General features: G+C 32.1%; 1 protein-coding gene across 1 annotated transcript in view; it reads right to left on the bottom strand.

Annotated features, from left to right (window-relative positions):
• LOC115875947 (nucleoredoxin-like) overlaps positions 1-21732 on the bottom strand; it is a 64858-nt gene that overhangs the window by 41087 nt on the left and 2039 nt on the right. Inside the window, exon 2 of the mRNA XM_030891553.1 lies at positions 7731-8157. Coding sequence (XP_030747413.1) covers positions 7731-8102 — 372 coding nt within the window. The 5' untranslated portion in view covers positions 8103-8157. The remainder of the gene's footprint in view (positions 1-7730; positions 8158-21732) is intronic.

Genomic DNA, 21732 nt, shown 5'->3' on the forward strand with positions numbered 1-21732 from the left:
TTTTGGAAAGAGAGGTGAGTCTTACCGAGAATGCCAAGAAACAATCAAGTTCATACAAAACCGACTAGTAGATGAATTACAGTCGGATGAAGAAGTCGGAAGTCTGGGAATGATCTCAGATCTCACACACACCTGCAACGTCCTGTTTCCGAATAGGGACGAATGGGATATATGACGAGAAACGATTTATTGTAATATTTGGAAATGTATTGATACAAGGACGAAAAATGATCTGGTGCTAGATTTTATTGTAGTTGTCCAAAGACTGAGATCTACTACAGTCTTGGAAAACTCACCACAATTTTGCAAGCTGAGTTATATGCTATTGAAACTTGTGTGCATCTGCTGGTAGAACGGTAATACACCGGGAAAACAATAAACATATTTTCGGATAGTCAAGCCGTTTTGAAAGCGCTTGAGGCAACTAAAAGAACGTCTATGACGATTTTTCATTGTAGAAAACTACTCAATTTATTAGGAGATATAGGAACAAAGTGTCGCTAATATGGATAACGGGACATGTCGGCCTATAGGAAAACGCGCGCGCGAACGTGCTGACACCCAAACCAAAACAAAACAGGTGCAGGTTCGCCATTCGTGGGTCCAGAACCGACACTTACCGTTCCAAAAAATCGCAAGATACAGGTTCTGTGAATGGGTTTGGAGATACGACGTTTCGGGACTGGAAAGGCAGTCCCAGAATAGAACATGCCAAGAGAATCCTAGCAGGGCCATCCAAAACTCTTAAATTGGGGCCACTGCCGGCTGAAATATCACACCTGCAGAGAATGGAAGATGACGGAACCATGAAGCACGATATGCACAAACGTGCCCCGCTGGGAGCAGGAGCAGATTTGAGGTGTTTGGCAAAACCATGCTAGACCTACCAGACATATCACCCTCGGACATACCAGCCTATGTTATTTTGAATGTGGTAGACAATAATTCAGAATTAAAACTAAAAGAATTTCACTGGGGCGCCAGTCTGAAGACGATGCTCTCTCTCTCTCTCTCTCTCCCTCTCTTGATGATTCTATATGTGAAAAGAACATCGGAGAAGATCAGGCGAATAGCTAAGCAGTATAAAATTGTTTTTAAATATGGGACTACTCTGAGAAGTGTCATAATAAAAAAAAACAGAATCAGCAAAACAAGAAAAACAGGTACCTTGTGAGTGCGGTGAGTTGTATATTGGAGAGACTCTACATGTACCACTTGACGAACATAAAATAAACTTATGTGAAGAGGTAAAACAATGAAGTCGGGCATTGCAGATCATTGTGTGGTCCAAGCACCACAACATAAAATGGTCGGATTGTCCACAAAGAACTCCAATGGAAAAAGCGCAAATTTAAAGAGGCCGTACTCATTTCTAACAATAAGAAAATCTTGAACAATCCAAGTATGGAAATTTCAACAATATGACAACCACTTAAACTAAACGTAACTAAAACTTTAAAAAACTTAACTAAAACGGTTCAGTGCTGGTATTCTCAGTGGGGAACTTCATGATTCTCTGCACCAAACTAATTCACGGGTGAATCGGGTCTGCTCTAGTATATGTATAAGCTCAGTAGTTTTAGGATTTAATTTAGTTCACACTTGATAACGGTTAGTGATTCTTCCGAAACGTTGTGTAAGCAAAATAAATAAAGACAATGGAAGTCCGAAATTCTTTTAGTTTGAATATAACAGCCTATGTTAAAAGGTTGGGTCTTGAGGAGGGTAAACTTTAATATTCTTTTTCTTTTAAAGAGTTTGTAGAAATGAGCTACAATAGGCCTCCACTCTTAGTAAATACAAAATCATACTCCCGCTGTTTTAAAAATGTATTTACATAACTTCCTTTTTCAGTCGTGGCATTTTAATAGCCAAACTCTGAAAATCCACTCATCTAAAAGCCTCAGTTTGAACAGGAAATGGAGTTTGTTTAGGGGAACATCATCGGAACAAACAGAGTCATCAATTCGTCTCTGGACCCTTTCGATAAGGTATATGGAATTAAACGAGATGTAATAAAAAAGCAGCCGAATATAGAGAAGAGACATAATCGAGAAAAATAAGATTTATAGCAATAATTTACGTCGAGAACATATATGGGGGAGAACAACGGTTTGTTGTTGATTTCTGTCATTTACGATTCCAGATTCAATTTTTTTTATCGTTAGATAGACTCCTGCTCGCCAAAAGCATTACTGATAAACTAATCTGCTAAAGATGATAAAGTTTATGCTTTAGATTTCTTATTGTTATTTTGATATGATTAAGCAAGATTATTTAAACAGAAGGTTGGCTTGCTACTTTTGATGACCTGATGCTTGAATCAATAATAACAATATAGGTCTACATCGTACCAAAGAATATCTTAATACCCATCGTACCTATCCACCTACTAATTTTGAATTGATTTTGCACTTCTTCATCTTCTATACATTTTGTTACTTATAAAAGTTGTCTATACAAAAGTAGCTCATCCCTATATTTTTTTTATTTTTTTCAGATAAAAAAACGATATTTGGTACGTTAGTATATGACATAAATCTGAATTGATTGACGTATTGAATTGTTTTCGGTCCCTTCCTGTTTTATCGGAAATTATTACAATTTTTAATTTTTAAATTACTCTTTCTCAATAACTTCATCTGACACAGTGTCTTTCCAGAATAATACGCTTTGCATTTTTCATAAAACCATTTATAAGATAAGAAATATCCGAAAATAAAAAAAATCACCAAAAAGCCTACAACATTGATACTTAAAGACTGTTGATAAATCATCAGCTTATTCAACCATTTCCAATTATAGTGTAGCCTCCCTCACATATTTACATACCCTCTTTGTAATAATTGAGCCCATTGTTATAGGCCCGTTGTATTTCTAGCTATGTGGGCCCAAGTTATCCCTGCTAATTTCCTAATATCATGGTCCCATCTCAGGTTTGGTTTTCCTCTAGGATTATTAATTCCTCGTATGTCCCAGGCTGTAATTGTTGTGGTTCATCTGTTGTCCGTCCTTCTTGCCAGGTGTCCTGCCTATTGCAACTTGAGGGATTTGACTTTGTAGATGACATCTATTACCTGATTCTTTTATCGTATTCACTCTATTCTTTTTCGGTCTTTCTTGTTATTCCCAGCATATTTCGTTCCATTGAGCGTTGTGCCACCTGCAGTTTCCTTATAATGTCCATTTTAAGAGTCCAGGTTTGCATACATCATAACTGGTAGTACACATTGGTCGATTGTTTTCTTCTTTAGATAAAGTAGCATTCTAGATTTGAATATGATTGAGTTTCTTCCATATGTACTCCATGTAACTTAATTCTTCTGTTGACTTCTAGTAGTAGAGATCCTGAGCTCGTGTTTTAGTTGTCCCAAATATATAAATTCTTCTACTCCATTTCCAGTGTTGTGTTATTTATTAGAATGTATTTTCTTTCCACTAGTTCGTTGTGCATTACTTTAGCTTTTGATAAAATTATTTTGAGACCTACTTTATGGCTTGCTGTATTTAGTTCGATCAAACTTGCAGTTCTTTAAGAATATTGGCATTTAAGACTGTTATCGGCGAATCTTTGATGGTTAAGATAGTCTCCATCTATTTTCAGGCCTTTGTTGGTTCATTCTAGTTAGCGGAAGATTTTTTCCGGTGTTGGCTGTAAAGAGGTTTGAATATATTGTTGCGGACCGGTGTGGACTCGACCTAACCTAACTATATGGTCCGCCCTCGGATGACCTTAACATCGCATTTAAGAATAGACACCGTAATGATTCATCGAAGATTCGAGAAGAATCGAGTTCCACTAGAATGGAGTAGTACATACGAGAACAATGAGATTTACGGGAATCGAGATCCTCGTTTGCTGCTACAACCCAAAGCTGAGATCAGGAGAGAAAACTGTAGACTGCTATTTCTACCAGACTTCGCAATGTACCAGGGGCCAGCTTTGCAAATACCTTCATTCACCGTGTACATCTCGGGACGAGCATGTACCTAAGAAGGGGGCAGTGTTGCGGACCGGTGTGGACTCGACCTAACCTAACTATATGGCCCGCCCTCGAATGACCTTAACATCGCATTAAAGAATAGACACCGTAATGATTCATCGAAGAATCGAGTTCCACTAGAATGGAGTAGTACATACGAGAACAATCGAAACCTTCTCTATGCACCTAACGATCTATGGACTATTCTAGTAATCTTTAGCTGTAGGTATAAAAGCCGGCGGCTGTGGCCTAGAGAGGGCAGTTATAAATAGACGAGTACAGTTGACGCGTTAAAATTCAAAATAAATTCTCAGTTATAAATCGTTTGTAAAGAGTTCTATAAGTCTTATCGTTATTGTTTTTGTTAATTAGTGTTAAATAAATAGTGTTTAAATAAATTGTGACTTTCTATCCACACGGAACCGACGAAAAACGTAACAATATCGTGTCTCCCTTGATTGATATATGTAGAGGGAAATGATAGATGGTAATTTTGGAAAGCAATTATAACTTATCTGCCTAAAATTAATATAAAATTATGACCAAGATAAGAAAAATACACCATTAATCATAAAATACGTTAACTTTTCAAATAGCTAATGATTATAAATTCAATTTTTCTTAGTTCAAATTAATGGAGTAACGGATGACATCTAATTCATTTTATAGAAACCAAAATCATTGTGAAAGACAATTTTGATTTGCATTTAGTTAGAAATTATGAAGAAGCAGATTTAAAATATTTTATACATTTATTAACAAATTTTTAAAAAAATCTTTATAGGTTTTGATTTTTGTATAATTCTCTACCATTTTTGCAAGTATTATGACGTTCCACTATTCCCTCTTTGTGAATTTATTTTACATAATTTATCTTAATTTATCAAAACAATTATTATATTTGTAATATTTCTATTAATTGCTTTAAGGCCAATTTATACCCAACGGATGAAACCGCCAAATAACAGAAATTCTGTCGTTTTCAACACAACAGCAACTGGAGTTCAATTACTATACCGGGTGCATTTCAAAAATGCACCACTATGACTTTTTTATTTTTTTCAGATAAAAAAACGAGATTTGGTATGTTAGTATATGACATAAATTAGGATTGATTGACGCATCCAATTGTTTTCGGTCACTTCCTGTTTCACCTGAAATGACTACAACTTTTGATTTTTAAATGGCACCCTCGATAATTTTTTACTTTATTCGATAGAAAATGACACTCTGAATAGAATGACTTTGACATGTCAACTTTTGACATTTTCGCATATGGTTTAATTAAAATGGTTCATAACGACATTTTGACTCGAAATACCAAATGTATGATATCAAATTATTCGTAAAAAAATGCTTTTTCCAAATATGCTAATGAGCCACCCTCCTTCCGTTTGAAAAAATTGAGATATGATTAAAATACGATTTGGGCATCTTTTAACGCCCCAGGATAAGACACAAAAACATTAGACTATCGAATTTATTTTTCTACGGCTCCTTGATTAAAAATTAGTGTTTTTAATTTTTAATACAGCCATGGCACTCTCGATTGAAATTTATTAACTAATTAAATTATTAACTAATTTTAATACTAAATTAATTATATTTTAAACGGGAACGTCAAAGGTTGACATATAAATTATTATGTCATTCTATTCAGAATGTCATTTTCTATCGAATAAAATAAAAAAATACCGAGAGTGTCAATTAAAAATCAAAAGTTGTAGTCATTTCCGGTGAAACAGGAAGTGACTGAAAACAATTGAAAACGTCAATCAATCCTAATTTATGTCTTATGCTGACATACCAAATATCGCTTTTTTATCTGAAGAGAACAAAAAAGTTATAGGGGTGAGTTACTTTTGGAGACGCACCCGCATACTAGGAAATCTACATACCAAGAAAAATCGCCAAAACGAGAAGAGGGCATGATAAGGATAAATGTTACTATAAGTACGACATATTTTAACGCTAAAAAAGTAAAGTGTCGACATATTAACCAGGAACGTGCATATGGGTTATCACTAAAATATTTTTTTCTAAAAAATCATGTGTGGCACTGACTTTTCTCACTTGTTAGCAATATTGTGTAAAATTATATAAAAAATAAATCTTGTTTTTTCAAACGTCAGAAAAGGCTTGATTGACAATATAAAAACGTCATTTTAACGCCTAGGCATAACAGTGAAGCATTTTTACGCCTAAGCAAAAAAGTACGAAAATATATTATTAAACTGAGACCTATGACTGAGACAAAGTGTCAAATTCAACGAGCCAGTAATCATAGTTTCCCGATATATAATTACTTACAAGGTATTAATTTTATTTTATTTTAGATAATTTGTAACGTTTGAAATTGTTTAAAAAATTATTTGTGACATTGGTAATGTCAAACGTACAGCCTCGCCACAAAAAGTGTCATTTTTACTCCTAATAAAACAATGTGGTGCAACCAAAACAAATGCTTATTCCGTAAACTCTGCTATTAACAATACTTATTATTAAGGTAGGTAACTTAGTTTTAATATTTTACAACCATTGCAATAATCCATCGAACAATATGAATTTATATTATACAAAGGTAGAATAAATTAGTATTAGTATGGCAACAATCGAGTAATCATTTACATGACCCTAAACACACTTTTTTTTTATTAGAACAATATACTATTTTACAAAAAAATGTCTATACCTATGTGGCGGATTCATCTCTCCAAAAAAAATCCTTTATGGGTATTTCGCCACTGCATTGCAAGAAAATCTACAAAATAAAATAAACAACTTGGTATAATGTCATTTTAACAGAACGTCAACGGTTTCTTGTAGAGGTATCTGTTTTAAAAAAGCAAAGTGTTCTCGAATAGTTGAATTTAAATATTTTAAATAGTTTTTTTCATTATTCTTTGTATTTTTAGCCGACCATACCAATAGGTGGGCTATTAAGATCGGCAAAAAAAGTTTTTTTAATTTCACTCAAAATGAGTTATTTGGGTCATAAATGACCTAAAAAAAAAATAAAAATAAAATATTTTCATGGTGTCTGTCTGTCTGTCTGTCTGTAACACGATAACTCAAAAACCGCTCAACCGATTTTAACCAAATTTGGCACAAAAGTACTGTGGCACCCGAGAATCTGGCCATTAGTTTTTGGTGGGGGTGGGGGGTTGGTAAGGGGGTAAAATCGGCGGTTTTCAATTTAAGATTAGGAATAATATTTGCAACAAAATTTGTAATAACATCAAAATCAGTCAAAGTCGCAGTTTTTGAGATAAAAAAAATTGGAAAAATTCCTTTACTTTGAAACTAAAAGAACTGCCTACCAACTCTTTATTATATATTTATTTTTATCTTTTTATTATACATATTTTAGTATGGGCGGCTATACGTGCCTCCCGGCGCCAATTTTTTTTTGCTTCCGACGACGGAAAGAGATAAACTTTCGGAAACGTTAAGCATTTTTTTCCTTGTTAGGCAAATTTGTATAACTGTAAACATAACTTCTGACAAACAGTGTGTGTTTAGGTTTAACGCCAGAAGTGTTTACAAAAAATAACTATTTTATTTTGTAGATTTTGTTGCAGTGCAGTGGCGAAATACCCATAAAGGATTTTTTTGGAGATACTATTTTACGTGATGAATCTTTCCACGAGAGATGGCAAAAGGTTTTGGCATCCTGCCTATTTTGACATTGAGTCAACACATGTTTGTTGATGAACATAATGATAAATAATAATTTAAAAATCTTACCTTTAAACTAGTTTCACTGAACGGCATCGCAAACCATGGCAATCCCATCAAGCTGTCACGATGGCTAACTTCAAAATCTCCATAGTTGTCATTGTGCGCCCACATAACCACTTGTACCACTTCGAGCTTTCTGTCCATTTCGCCGTTAGAACAGCTGCCGTTTAGTTTGTCGTAGAGGTCGTGTAGTTTTTTCAAGAAATCGTCACTCTGAGTGTTAATGTTGGCGAAACTGAAGTAGATGCCTGTGATTTGGACGCTCTGCAGAATTTCGGTAGTCCCGACGGACTGGAAGTCATTGGAGTTGTTGGTGGAGTCGCACTTTATCAGTTTCTTGCCGAAAACCCGGTCGTACCATTTAGCTTTCTCGCTCATTGTAGTGGCAATGGTGAGATGAAATTGGAGCAGAATAGTTGGTGGGCTTGATTATCTGGAACATAAATTATTATGTTATTTTCATAAATAGACGTGTTTCTTTGCAATTTTAAATTCTCTAATGGTTGTACAGGGTGGTCGAAATTGGTCTGTTTTAACAGAGAAAACCTATTTCCTGACTAGGTAGAGCAAAACCGACATAGATGTCATGGGCTCGATTTCTGAGAAACGTTTAATGACGTAAACCGCCTGTTAATAATTTCACTGTCAACTGAGATATGGGGTCTTTTTGAACTTTTTTCCATTTGTAAAATTGCCCATAACTTTTGTATTTCGGGGAATAATAAAATTCTGTAAAAACTTTCTTAAGGCACTTTTTTAAGCACAATCCATTGGCGTAGTCTTTTTCTAGCGTTTTTTTCTATACTTGCTCTTTTTGTCAGAAATAATAAAAAATAGAATTTTTTAAATGGAAATCATAGTTGGTTATGAACTTAAAATATGCTGGCGTTTAACCCTTTCCAACGATATAAAGCTATGTGTATTTATTTCTAAGAATGAGAAAAATATTAGGTTTTTTTATATTTGTATCGAAGCGGGCATTGATTTTGTGTTGACCTAGTTACCTAATTATTTTTTATCACAATTTAATATTCTATATTATTATTTATCTGCATAATTAAAGGCTTCTGAAAAGGTAAATCAACATTCTCTATTAGTATTGCCATTTACAATTAAAACGCCAGGGTTACAACTGATCTATTAAATGGGAAATTTAGAGAGAATTGGATTGGAACAAAGGGCTCCATATCTTGGTCCTGTGATTTAACTCCTTTCGACTTTTTTATGGGGGCAATTAAAAGACCTTATATATGTATAAGAGAAGGGCCATTGGGACGAGACAAGAATTGCAGAAGGTTACTAGGCAAACTTCTGGACTTATTAAACCAGTTCGTCTAGTAAATCGTGGTAACTCTGTGCGCAAAATATGTTTATTGTGTATTCGACAAGGAGGTACTCAGTTTGAACATCTTTGATGATTTTTTTTAGAAAACTCCAAAAATACGTTTTTTAGTTTTGTTCTTTGTTTATTTTCTCTATTTCAATTGTAATTACTAATATTAATATAACATGTTAATTTACCTTTGCACAAGTCTTTTAATTATGCAGATAAATAATAATGTAGAATATTAAATTCTGACAAAAAGAGCAAGTTTAAATTTATTTTCCAAAAAATTCGTTTTTTCCAAAAAACTCAGCAATACTTGAAATTTTTAAAACTTTTTTAACGGCATTTTGATGAACATCCCAAAGCGCAACTTTGCCCCAATACCCAGATATCCATGCTCGTATCTCGTATACCTCGAATTTGTAGCACCCTGTATAACTTTTAAATTTAAATTAACTGTATTTCAGATGACGAGTAACTTATTATAAGTTAAGGACCATGATTGTCATTAATTTAGCTCGTGATACAGTGCAGTTGGTTTTAATCAGATTAAAACATTAACGGCTTAACTGTTTCGCAGTCGTCTTGAATATGTTAATTTTGTTTTATCCGATTTAATGTATTAATTGGAAGGCTCACTTTCTTGTTTATTATTCAAAGCTTAAATTAAAGGGATCTACATAAATGTATCTACTAAAAAAACATTTTCCTGTTAGCTCTTAAATTTAAACAGTTATTAGCCTAGCGTAAACAGTCGTATGATGTCTGGTATGAGAGAATGGACAATTGCGAAATTCATACTCATTAGGATAAAAATTTGTTGGAGATATACAGGGTGTCCCATTTTCGTGTGTTTTATGGCCTTGACTTTTTACTCCCAACGCGTGAAAAGAAGTTTCACTTCAAAAATTCAACATTTTAAACTTGCCCAAATATTTTTCCGTTTAGTTTTTTTTGCATCGAGTGTACAGGGTGGTCGAAATTGGTCTGTTTTAACAGAGAGAACCTATTTCCTGACTAGATATTCATAATTCAGTGTATAATTTTACAGAATGTTTAAATATACATATAAGAAAACGGGAGTGTCTATTTGAAATAAGAAAATTGCTGTCGTATGCATTGAATGTATTCAAAATATTTTTTAATCGAGCGATGTTACTGTGAAATATCGATGAACAAAAAAGTTTCAATCTAGATTGTACGAGGCATGTTTTTTAAGTAAGTACCGTTTTGGAATTAAAAAAAAACGTGCAAAGATATCGCAATAATTTTATTTTTACATGAAAGCCTGTATCTTAATCTACTTTTCTACATAATTTCCGTGAATATTGAGGCACTTGTCATAAAGTGGCACCAGTTTTTCAATACCCTCCTCATAAAATTCTGCCGCCTGACTGGTTAACCACTGTATCACAACTGTTTTGACTTCGTTATCGTCTTGAAGACGCTGACCGCCCAGTTGTTTCTTCAAGTGCAGGAATAAATGGTAGTCACTGGGCGCCAGATCAGGGCTGTATGGAGGATGATCTAGAGTTTCCCATTTAAAGATTTGATGAGATCTTTGGTCCGATTAGCCACATGTGGACGGGCATTGTCATGCAGCAAAACAATACCCTTACTCAACTTGCCACGTCTTTTGTTTTGGATTGCACGGCGCAGATTGTTCAATGTCTCACAATAAGATGCTGCATTACGAGGTTGTACTTATTACGAGGCAGAAACTCCACTAGCAATACTCCTTTTCTGTCCCAAAAAACTGTGCACATGATTTTCCGGGCAGAAATTGTTTGCTTAAACTTCACTGTTTTGGGTGATGATGAATGTCGCCATTCCATGGACTGTTGTTTCGATTCTGGTGTGACGTAGGCCACCCAAGTTTCGTCACCAGTAACAATTTTGTCTAAAAAATCTTCACCTTCATTGTGGTACTGCTCAAGGAAAGTCAACGTTGGGTTTTGTGCAAATCCGTCAACATTTTCGGAACCCAACGTGAACACAATTTCCGGTAATTCAAGTTCTTGGTCACAATGCGATACAAAACACTACGAGAACATTGAAGAAGGTAGTCGCACAATGATGAAATTGTAAAGCGTCTGTTTTCTTTCACCTTTTCGTCCACTTTCTGCACCAAATCTTCATTAACGACCGAAGGACGCCCACTCCGTTCTTCATCATGCACATTTGTGCGGCCATCTTTAAATGCTCTCACCCATTTCCTTACCATTCCATCACTCATAATGTTTTGTCCGTAAACTTCACAGATCTCACGATGAATATCGATCGGTTATACGCCTTTAGCACTAAGAAATCGTATGACAGCCCGTACTTCACAATCGGCGGGGCTCACGATTGTCGGAGGCATCTTAAACACTCAATAAACAACGTATACAATGAAGAATCAGACTGTACTGGCGTCTGTGCATAGACAAGAGATGTAGGTAACCAGCGCATGCGCGGAACGCCGACCGTAGCGCTGCGGCGGCGGAATCGCAAAACGGTACTTACTTAAAAAACATGCCTCGTAGTTCGGTTAGGTTAGGTTAGGTCAAATCTCTAGGAACTTCCAATGTAATAGTTTTAATTATTTTTTAATGTCAATTGTACATTAATTGGTCAAAGTCTTAATCGAGGTAGTTGTACAGGGTGAGTTAACGATAGAGTAAAGTCCATTATCTCATTTGTTTCGATGTTTACAAAAAAAATATTAAATATAAAAGTTATAGAGATGGTTAAGATACACATTTTAAAATTATTATACAGTATACAGGGTGCTTCAAAAAAGTGTGGCGAGTATAACATATGTTTTTTTAAATGCAACACCCTATTTTTTATTTTATTTTTTGATTCTGCGTAAAATTCCATAACTTTTTTATATATAATGTTATATACCTAAAATTAAAATTAATAGTTTTTGTTATATTTAAATTTGTTTAAACAAATGTTAGATTGCAGTGGGTTAAAAAATTGTCAATGATAGCATTGATTCTGAAGTTGGACAACTAAAATTTGGTAGGAGAATTTTATAGAGATATAGAAAAAGACCTATGTAAAGATATTTTAGTTAGATGTTACAGGGTGTTCAAAATATATTTAGGAATTTGAACTACTTAAAATTAAGGAATTTCAAATTTTTTAAATGGTACATCCTATATATTATCATTTTTTCTGATAGATTTTACCAAACTCTTCAACTTTTATTAAGAATGTCATATACCTATTTTTATTAGTTTGCGATTTATTCCAATTTTTTCTATTTTTACCCATATTTTTAATACAATTGCGCTATAACATCATAGTTACCATACAAAAGTAATAATTATCACAATTTCATGTCTGTTAAGCAAGTTAAGAGCAAAATTTGAATTTTAGTTTAATTTGTTGTAATAAGTATAAATGGTAGAGATAATAGTTACAGATTTTCTTGAAATGAATTAGTCAATGTGATTGATATACACGGACAAGCTTAGAAAACCACATTTTTTGGTTCAGTACTATATATTATATAGTACTTTGCTAACTATTATAAGGATATAGATATATATTATCTAGAAAACATCTTCAGTGTGGGACGGTTTCGCGACAGTAGTAATATTGGCTTTACCAAATGAATTATAAACCAGAATTACTACGAGAAAAAACTTTACTGTATGTCGAAGAAAATTCATATATCAGTAGTCTTCAGCAATTAGGTAATCTAGTATTACCCTAATCTGTGACTATTCGCCCCGACGAAAAATCCCAAGTGTCATCTTTCATAATATAGAAATACACCAAGAAATTCACTACTGCGATTTAGTTTATTTGAGTAAAGTTAATTAATTTTAACTAATACCAGCAATTGTAACTAATTATGAAGCTATTTGTTAAAGGTAAGTAATAAATAGTTTTGTTTTGTCATGGCAACTATGATTTTATAAAGTAATTGTATTAAAAATATGGGTAAAAATAGAAAAAATGGGAATAAATCGCAAACTATTAAAAATAGGGATATGACATACTAATAAAAATTGAAGAGTTTTGTCAAATCTATCAGAAAAAATGATAATATATAGGGTGTCCCATTTAAAAAATTTGAGATTTTTTAATTTTAAGTAGTTGAAATTAATAAATATATTTTGAACACCCTGTATCATTTAACTAAAATATCTTTACATATATCTTTTTTTTTCATCTCTATAAAACTCTCCTACCAATTTTTGGTACTCCAACTTCAGAAACAATGGCACCACTGACAATTTTTTACCACACTGCATTTTAACATTTGTCTAAATAAATTGAAATATTACAAAAACTATTAATTTTAGGTACATAATATTAATATAAAAAGTTATGGAATTTTGTGCAGAATCTAAAAATAAAATAAAAAATAGGGTGTTGCATTTAAAAAACATATGCATATATAGCCGCCACACTTTTTTGAAGCACCTTGTATACTTTATAATAATTTTAATATGTGTATCTTAACCATTCCTATAACTTTTATATTAAAATTTTTTTTGTAAACCTTGAAACAAATGAGATAATGGACTTTACTCTATCGTTGACTCACCCTGTACTCAGGAATATTGTTTGGTCAAAAAGGTTTAACAAAAACATGAAATGCGATAGAGGAACAAACACAAAGTCGTAGAGAAGTCAGTGTACTTTTGTTAATTTGCCACCGATAATGAGTGTACGAGCAGGTTCAGCGACGACCGACCCAAAGACGACAGAAGGAAAACCTGTCTCGGATATTTTAGGTGAATCTCTTCGTTCTTTTTGTGCTGTTTAGCTGTTTTCCTTACTTTGACTTCGGAACATCAAAGGCGCTATTTAAAACATACAGATAACTTTTTTTAAATTTTATTTTAACAAAATCGAAGCAAGCTATAATAGTAGCAACAGCTACTATTTTTAAACTATATATAAATTAGGGGTTTAAATATATTAGTAGATATCTAGCCTGAAGAACAACAACCACAAATTACCGAACTAAATACAGCCAGCAATAAACTAGGTCTCAAAATGAATTTATCAAAAACTAAAGTAATGTGTACAACGAACTAGTAGAGGGAAAAGACTTCTAATTAATAATACTACACTGGAAATAGTAGAAGAATATGTATATTTGGACAACTTATACACAGCTCGGGATCTCTACCACCAGAAATTAACAGGAGAGTTAAAGTTAGTATGGGGTATTTATGGACAGTGGCGTATTTACGTTTTTGCTTTGGGGGGGGGGGTCCAATAAAGAAAAAAAAATGATCACGAAATAAAAAAGTACTTATAATTAATATCTTTGATAACAAAAAATAACTTAGATATAAAACTTTAACAATACAAAACCAGATATAAAAATAAAAAACCGAACAAAAAGAATACAACTTATACAAAAATAATTAATAAAAAATAATCTAAATTAGTCTGTGCCACTATTCTAAAAATTTTTTGAACATGTTCTAATTGAGAGTGCCAATCTACAGGGTGTTTCAAAAAACATGTGCCATCTCTCTTGGGGAGATACCTCACGTAAAAATAAGATCTATTTTTCATATCAATATAGGTCCGATTTTGCTTTGTTTTGTAGCTACAGGGTGTTAAAGTCTTAATATTTTTTCAAATTATTATAATTTTCTTCCAAGTACTTTTAGCGTTTCGAATGAAAATTTGAGGCTTAAAGTTACTATATAGGCGACATGTTTTAAAGCTAAAAAAGTGTCGATATATTCACCAGGGACGTGCATATGGGTTATCACTGGAATATTTTTCTTCCTATTTTTATCCTCGCTAAAAAAAGCATGTACGACAATGACTTTTTTTCCTTTTGTTAGCGAAATAGTGTAAGCAGTTTAATGCCGATTAAGAGTTGTCTCTTGATATTTTGTCGATTTCGGCCTCCTTGATGAGATAAACGCAATTTTATTAATTTGCCTTGATCCAAGTCTATAACATTTTTTAATATCATTAACTTGCGTAAGTTCTAAATAAGTACTCATTGATTCTTCATCAAAAAATATGAAAAAAAGTTCCTATAAACATGGGTATGTAAATGCATAGTTTTAGAGTTATAGAATGTTAAAACTTATTAAAATTAGGTTTTTTGAAATTATTTTAAATACCATTATTTTTTATTTGAAATTGCTGTAGGCTCGACTAATAGTAATACTATTTAATAATAAATTAGGTAAAAAATATAATTTTTTTATTTAAATTTTATTAATTGTGATCTTATCAAGGAGGCCGAATTCGACAAAATATCAAGAGATAACTTTTAATTGGCATTAAACGGCCTACACAATTTTCATATCAAAAGAAAAAAAGTCAGTGGCGCACATGTTCTTTTTTGAAAATATTCCAGTGATATCCATACGCACGTCCCTGTTGAATTTATTTATACTTTTTTAGCATTGAAATATGTTATACTTATAGTAACTTTTACCCCCAAAATTTCATTCAAATCACTAAAAGTACTTGGAAGAAAAGTACAATAAATCGAAATATTATTAAGACTTCAACACCCTCTAGCTACGAAACAAAGCAGAATCGGACCTATGTTGATATTAAAAATAAATCTTATTTTTACGTGAGGAATCTCCCCACGGGAGATGGTACATGTTTTTGAAACACCCTGTATATACGTTATTTCGACATCGTTTGTTAGATTCAATTACAATTTAACATGTGTTTTGGCCCTTTTATTCTCAACAGAAGTTGACTACTTAAAAATTCCTGTAAAATGGACATCGTCGGTTTTTCCCCTTACCCTCCAATTAACCAAATCTACCAGAAACCTCATATTGTCTTATTTTTGGATAAAAATCCTTTGAGTTCGAGTGAAAATTCGAGTTAAAAATCGAGCCTTTCAATCGACGAAGTTTGCCTGTAAAATCCTTCATATCGAAGGAAATCCTTCAATTTTGACAACACTGACACCGACCGAAGACTTCGCTTGCAGATAGAGTATAGAATCAAACTTCAATAATGAATTTTAAGTCGAAATTTACAACTCATATAATATATCATCTATATATTTATGTTGTGCATTGTAATTATAATAAATTACTATACGCTTTGCCATTTTGTTGAAGAAAAAAATTGAAAATAAACCTTTACATTATATACAAGAATATAAATTATATTTTAAAGGTTCCTAAAATTAAGTAATTTACGAAACGAATAAATATAAATGGTGAAATATAACCCTGATTATATTCCAGAGGAACATTTTAAACTCAGAAGTGAAATTCCTAATTTAATAATTCCTATCAAAAGAAAAAAAGTCAGTGGCGCATATGTTTTTTTTTTAAAAATATTCACGTCCCTGATGAATTTATCGACTTTTTTAGCCATTAAAATATGAAGCACTTATATATAGTAACTTTTTAATAATAGTAACTTTTAGTAATATATATATATATATATATATATATATATATATATATATATATATATATATATATATATATATATATATATATATATATATATATATATATATATATATATATATATATATATATATATATATATATATATATATATATATATATATATATATATATATATATATATATATATATATATATATATATATATAGTAACTTTTACTTTCATTCGAATCACTAAAAGTACTTGAAAGAAAATTATAATAAATAGAAAGATTATTAAGTCTTTAATACCCTCTAGCTACAAAATAAAGCAAAATCGGGCTTATGTTGATAATCGGGCCTACGCACAGTGCTTCGTCCCATGGACAAAAATTGAAAAAAAAGTTAAAATTTACTAATATCTGAATATGTAATTTTATTCTTATGGCAATGTTCAACCATCCTGTATATTAATTTTCATAAACAGCGTTTTTTGTTAGCAAACATTTTCACTAAAAATAAATTTTGCCATCATTATCTTATCAGTGAAAAGAATAAAATTCACAGTAGCTCTGTATATTATGGAGTTAAACGGTACGTACTTAATTGAAAGCCACTATGGATATTGTTAAACAAGGTATGTACTTTAAATTTATTTCTAAACAAGTTCGTGATTGTTTAGTTTTTATTTATTTTTTAAGACGATTCTTAAATGGGTATAAAAATTTTACGTTTTCAAACTTCAAAAAGGCATTTAAAAAAAACACATCAAAACATATCGTATTTATTGAATATTTTTGTTGTCATATTCATACACTTTTAAGTTTTGTATAGTTCACCTGCGTCTGCTTGCGACGAACTTTATTTTATAATACTTTTCAGATTGGGTAAAATTGATAAGCAATGCCGATCTGATTAATACTTGGCTTGATCATAAGGACAAGAACTCAAAATTATTTGTATTTAAAAAAATGTGTTTTTTATTAGATATTGATGAACCTTCCAGTCAAATGAGACACCACTTGTACCTGAAAAAGCCCACTATGTTGGAGCGAAACGTCGCATAAAAAAAGTTTCCATCTTTCAATTTATTATAAAACCTCATACCCAAGAAAAGGAAAAAATAATATATGGATATGGTCTATTAAAGAGGTAACTATTAAGATCCGAATCCCTCATACCAACAAAAATAACAGTAACAACGTGAAAAAGTAACATATTAGAAAATGATGTACAGAAATATCTTATATGTGAGGATACTTCATCTACCTGTGATTTGGATACTATAAATTTGGAAGATTCTGTCAGCAGTGATTCTTCTGAATCAGAGTAGTACGATCTATGCATTTTTTTGTCCTAAAGTAAATTGATAGTATTTTACGTTTTTTTTTAAATTAAATATAACATTAATGTTTATTTTTCATTAAAGAAAAACATTTTTATCTTATATTAGGCTTATATTGTAGGAATCATGTTCTAATGTTATTTTAATTCTTTTTTATCAAAGGGATTCATTTAATAATTACACCGTTTTCATACTATGAATTATTATTTCCTTAGATGGAACACAGCTCCAACATTTTTATTAAAACTTTTATTTATAAGATTTTTTTTCATAAACGTGGGACTAAGAACATCATCATTTAGTACAATGAGAGTACTCATCATTTGTGTCAAATAAACCTAGTTTGAATAAATTGCCTACAATAAAAGAGAAGTTTTGCATTTTTGTCCTCTAGAGCCATATGTTCGAAGCACTGTGCTACGTGAGGAATATCCTCACGAGAGATGGCACATGTTTTTTGAAACACCCTGTATAAAGCAATAGTTGAATGAAAAATGAATATTTTCAAATACCTAAGTAAATTCTTGGCGATCTTTGCGTAAAGTCCTCTGGTGGGGTCCAGACCCCTAGACCTCCCCATAAATACGCCACTTTTTATGGAAGAAACTCAATCATAATCAAATCTAGAATACCACTTTATCTAAAGAAGAAAATATTCAACCAATGTGTACTACCAGTCATGACCTAAGAATGCGAAACCTGTATACTTAAAACGGACATTATAAGGAAACTGCAGGTGGTAAGACAGTAAAAGATAGAGTGGAGGCGACAAAAAACTTATGTAATAGATGCCATACACAGAATCAAATCCCTCAAGTGACAATAGATAGGACACCTGGCAAGAAGGACGGACAACAGATGGACCACAAAAATTACAGCATGGTATCCACGAGGAGTTAAGAGACCTAGAGAAAAACCTGGGATGGGACTATGGACTATGATATTAGGAAATTAGCAGGGATAACATGGGCCCGCATGGCCAACAATAGACAACATGGGCCCAACTACAAAGAGAGTATATGGTTGAATAAGCTGAAAATGGTGAAAATCAATATATTATAATATTTGCGGAAACCATAAAAAAATAAATAAAAATTTCCCATATCCCTTAAGCTTGTTTAATATTTTAAGTTAATAATACACCGCTGGTGCCATGATATACAAAGCATGCTTTTAAAAGTTTGGGTTGAGAAAAGCAATAAATATCTTTAAAAGTTTTAAACGTTTTTAGCAGAATTTATTAGCGACGTAAATTTCGGCGGGCTTGTAAAAGTTAGCAAGAACCGGGTTGGATAAACTATTTATGCGCCCAGGAAACTATAAATTTACAGGGATACTTCCAGGGTCATGGTCGTAAAAATTTAATTTTGATTAAAAGTGGCGTTTCGCTATAAAACGTAAAATACTAGTAGATACATTAGCAATTTTGACTCAAATAAATCTAATATTAAATATTTCTGACTATAGAACCGTCTAAAAATAAAAAAGCATTACTTTACATTTTATTAAATAAACATTAGGTTCGAGGAAGAAAGTTAATTAACATTAATTCACCACAATACATCAAAATACTTTACTTTTGCACTGGACTTTAGTTTTCAACTGGATTTTTTATTACATTTTTTTTACATTACAGCTTTAGGCCAGTCGGTACGTCGTTTTAAATAGGCCTAGGTGGAAATAATTAGGGGCAAGCTGAATTATTTTTTATTTTCTTTGTTTTGATGTGCTGAATGATATATTCAATTTGCACGGTCTGTCGATCTCGGATTTGGCCGCCATTTTGAAAAAGTCGATATAAAAACTACATTTTTATGGATTTTTTAAAATATCTCGGTCTGGGTGCATTGTAGAAAAAAAAATGCAGGTAACCAAAAATAAAGCAAATTAAATTCTCTACAAAAAAGGTTCTATTAATTATTCTCGTAAACTTATTATAGTCTGTCCAACGAGAAGATCCTTGACAGTGATAGATGTGTCTGACATTTTAATTTCAAAGTAGTTTATTTTATGTTACAAAGAAATAAGTTGGTACAACTGGAACGCATAGCAGGAAATTAATATATGTATTTAAAATTTGACTGACAAGTAACTTCAAAATATTTTGAAAAATACTGTATACAACTGAAAAAATGTAATCGAGTTATTTTATTTAATAAAAAACGGTATTTGTTAATACAAAACAAACAAAAACAAGACACCACATACCAAAAAATATAAAAAAGAACTATTTCTTACTTTCAAGCTTTATGAAACTTCCCGCATTTATGATTATATTTATCAATATAACTTATGTACAAATACAAATATGTAATATTCCGCAGGAATAAATAAAACAAACTATTTTATTAATAATAACACTTTACACCTCACAGGTTGATTAATTAAGTTTAATCTTAATTTTTTTAAACCAGTACCTTTTGACATTATTTTTCTGCAGTACTAAAATCCATTATTTACCTATCGTGTAATGTCGATATTTTACAGCTACTCCAGTTTTTAGTATGTGTTTAGTATGGTCCTTCTACCATATTCAAGATGCACTTATCTACGACGAGATGATATACGAACTTTATTGATAGTAACTTTATTGGTGTATCTGTATAAGACTTTCTGCCTAGGCAGCGAGTATTAACCATAAACTGTGCTGTGGGTTCTACAGTTAATTTTCACTCGATTTTTCCTCCACTTGACTTCAAAAGACACAAAACACACGTAATAACAATATATATAATAAGTAATAACACAAATCAAAATGCATCATCTTCCAAAACGCAGGGTATTTGACAAAAGTTGTCACAAAATTATAACCTATAATTTGGCAAGACTTTGACAAACGTCAAAAAGTCGTTTATCATATCATATCATCGTTCCGTCAAACCAATAAAATTGAAAGACGATCTGTCATTTTTGAAATAAACCAATAAAACTGGTTAAAAACAACAAGTGACGACGCATGACGAATTTATATTTAAACCCATCCATAGTTAACTTAAAAATTATTAGAAACTTTTTTTAGTAAAATAAATAGATTGGTATGGGACGTCATCTGCTTTTCTTCTGTCATCGTCTGTCGAAATCTTACCTGAGAAAAAAAACAGAGTATAGTTCTAAAGTTATAGCAATTAACATCTAAGGCTTATTAGCCGACCATACCAACAAGTATGGTAGGCTATTAAGATCGGCAAAAAAAAAGTTTTTTTAATTCTACTCAGAATGAGTTATTTGGGTCATAAATGACCTAAATACAAAATATTTTCATGGTGTCTGTCTGTCTGTCCGTCTGTAACACGATAACTCAAAAACCGCTAAACCGATTTTAACCAAATTTGGCACAAAAATACTGTGGCACCCGAGAATCTGGGCCATTAGTTTTTGGTGGGGGTGGGTGGTTGGTATTGCGGTCAATTACGCAAACCAGTTCGGGCGACTTTAAGTTTTAGTGTTTCATTATACTATTCCGAAGTAAGACACAAAGATTAGGATTAGGCCTATAGGGGAAACCACTTAAAAAAAAGTGCGCCGAGTGCTCTACCGCCAGGTAGTGTGAAAACGAGCACAAGAAAACCATAAATTTGTACTGGCAAATTATTCAAATTTACATAGAATCAGTTTCTCATATTAAATGAATCACTAGAAAATATATGCTTTGTATTTAAGCGCCTGTATCTTGTTAGCCTGTTCATGCACGAAATCGGTGAACCTTTTTTGTAGAGAATTTAAATATCTTTCTTTTTTGTCTCTTTCAAATTTTCTGTACAGTGCACCCAGACCGAGTTATTTAAAAAAAAAACATAAAAATGTCATTATTTGACAGGATTTTCCAATATGGCGGCCAAATCCGGGATCGATAGGCCGTGCAAATTTAGTATAGTATTCAACAAAGCAAAACAAAGAGAATAAGTGTTATTGCAGCTTGCCCCTAATTATTTCCACCTAAAACCACTTGTCGACTGGTCTATTTGACTTTGACAAAAAAAATGAATT

The sequence above is a fragment of the Sitophilus oryzae genome, unplaced genomic scaffold (genome assembly GCF_002938485.1).
Source record: "Sitophilus oryzae breed Bouriz unplaced genomic scaffold, Soryzae_2.0 scaffold_1396_pilon_pilon, whole genome shotgun sequence".
NCBI lineage: Eukaryota > Metazoa > Arthropoda > Insecta > Coleoptera > Curculionidae > Sitophilus > Sitophilus oryzae.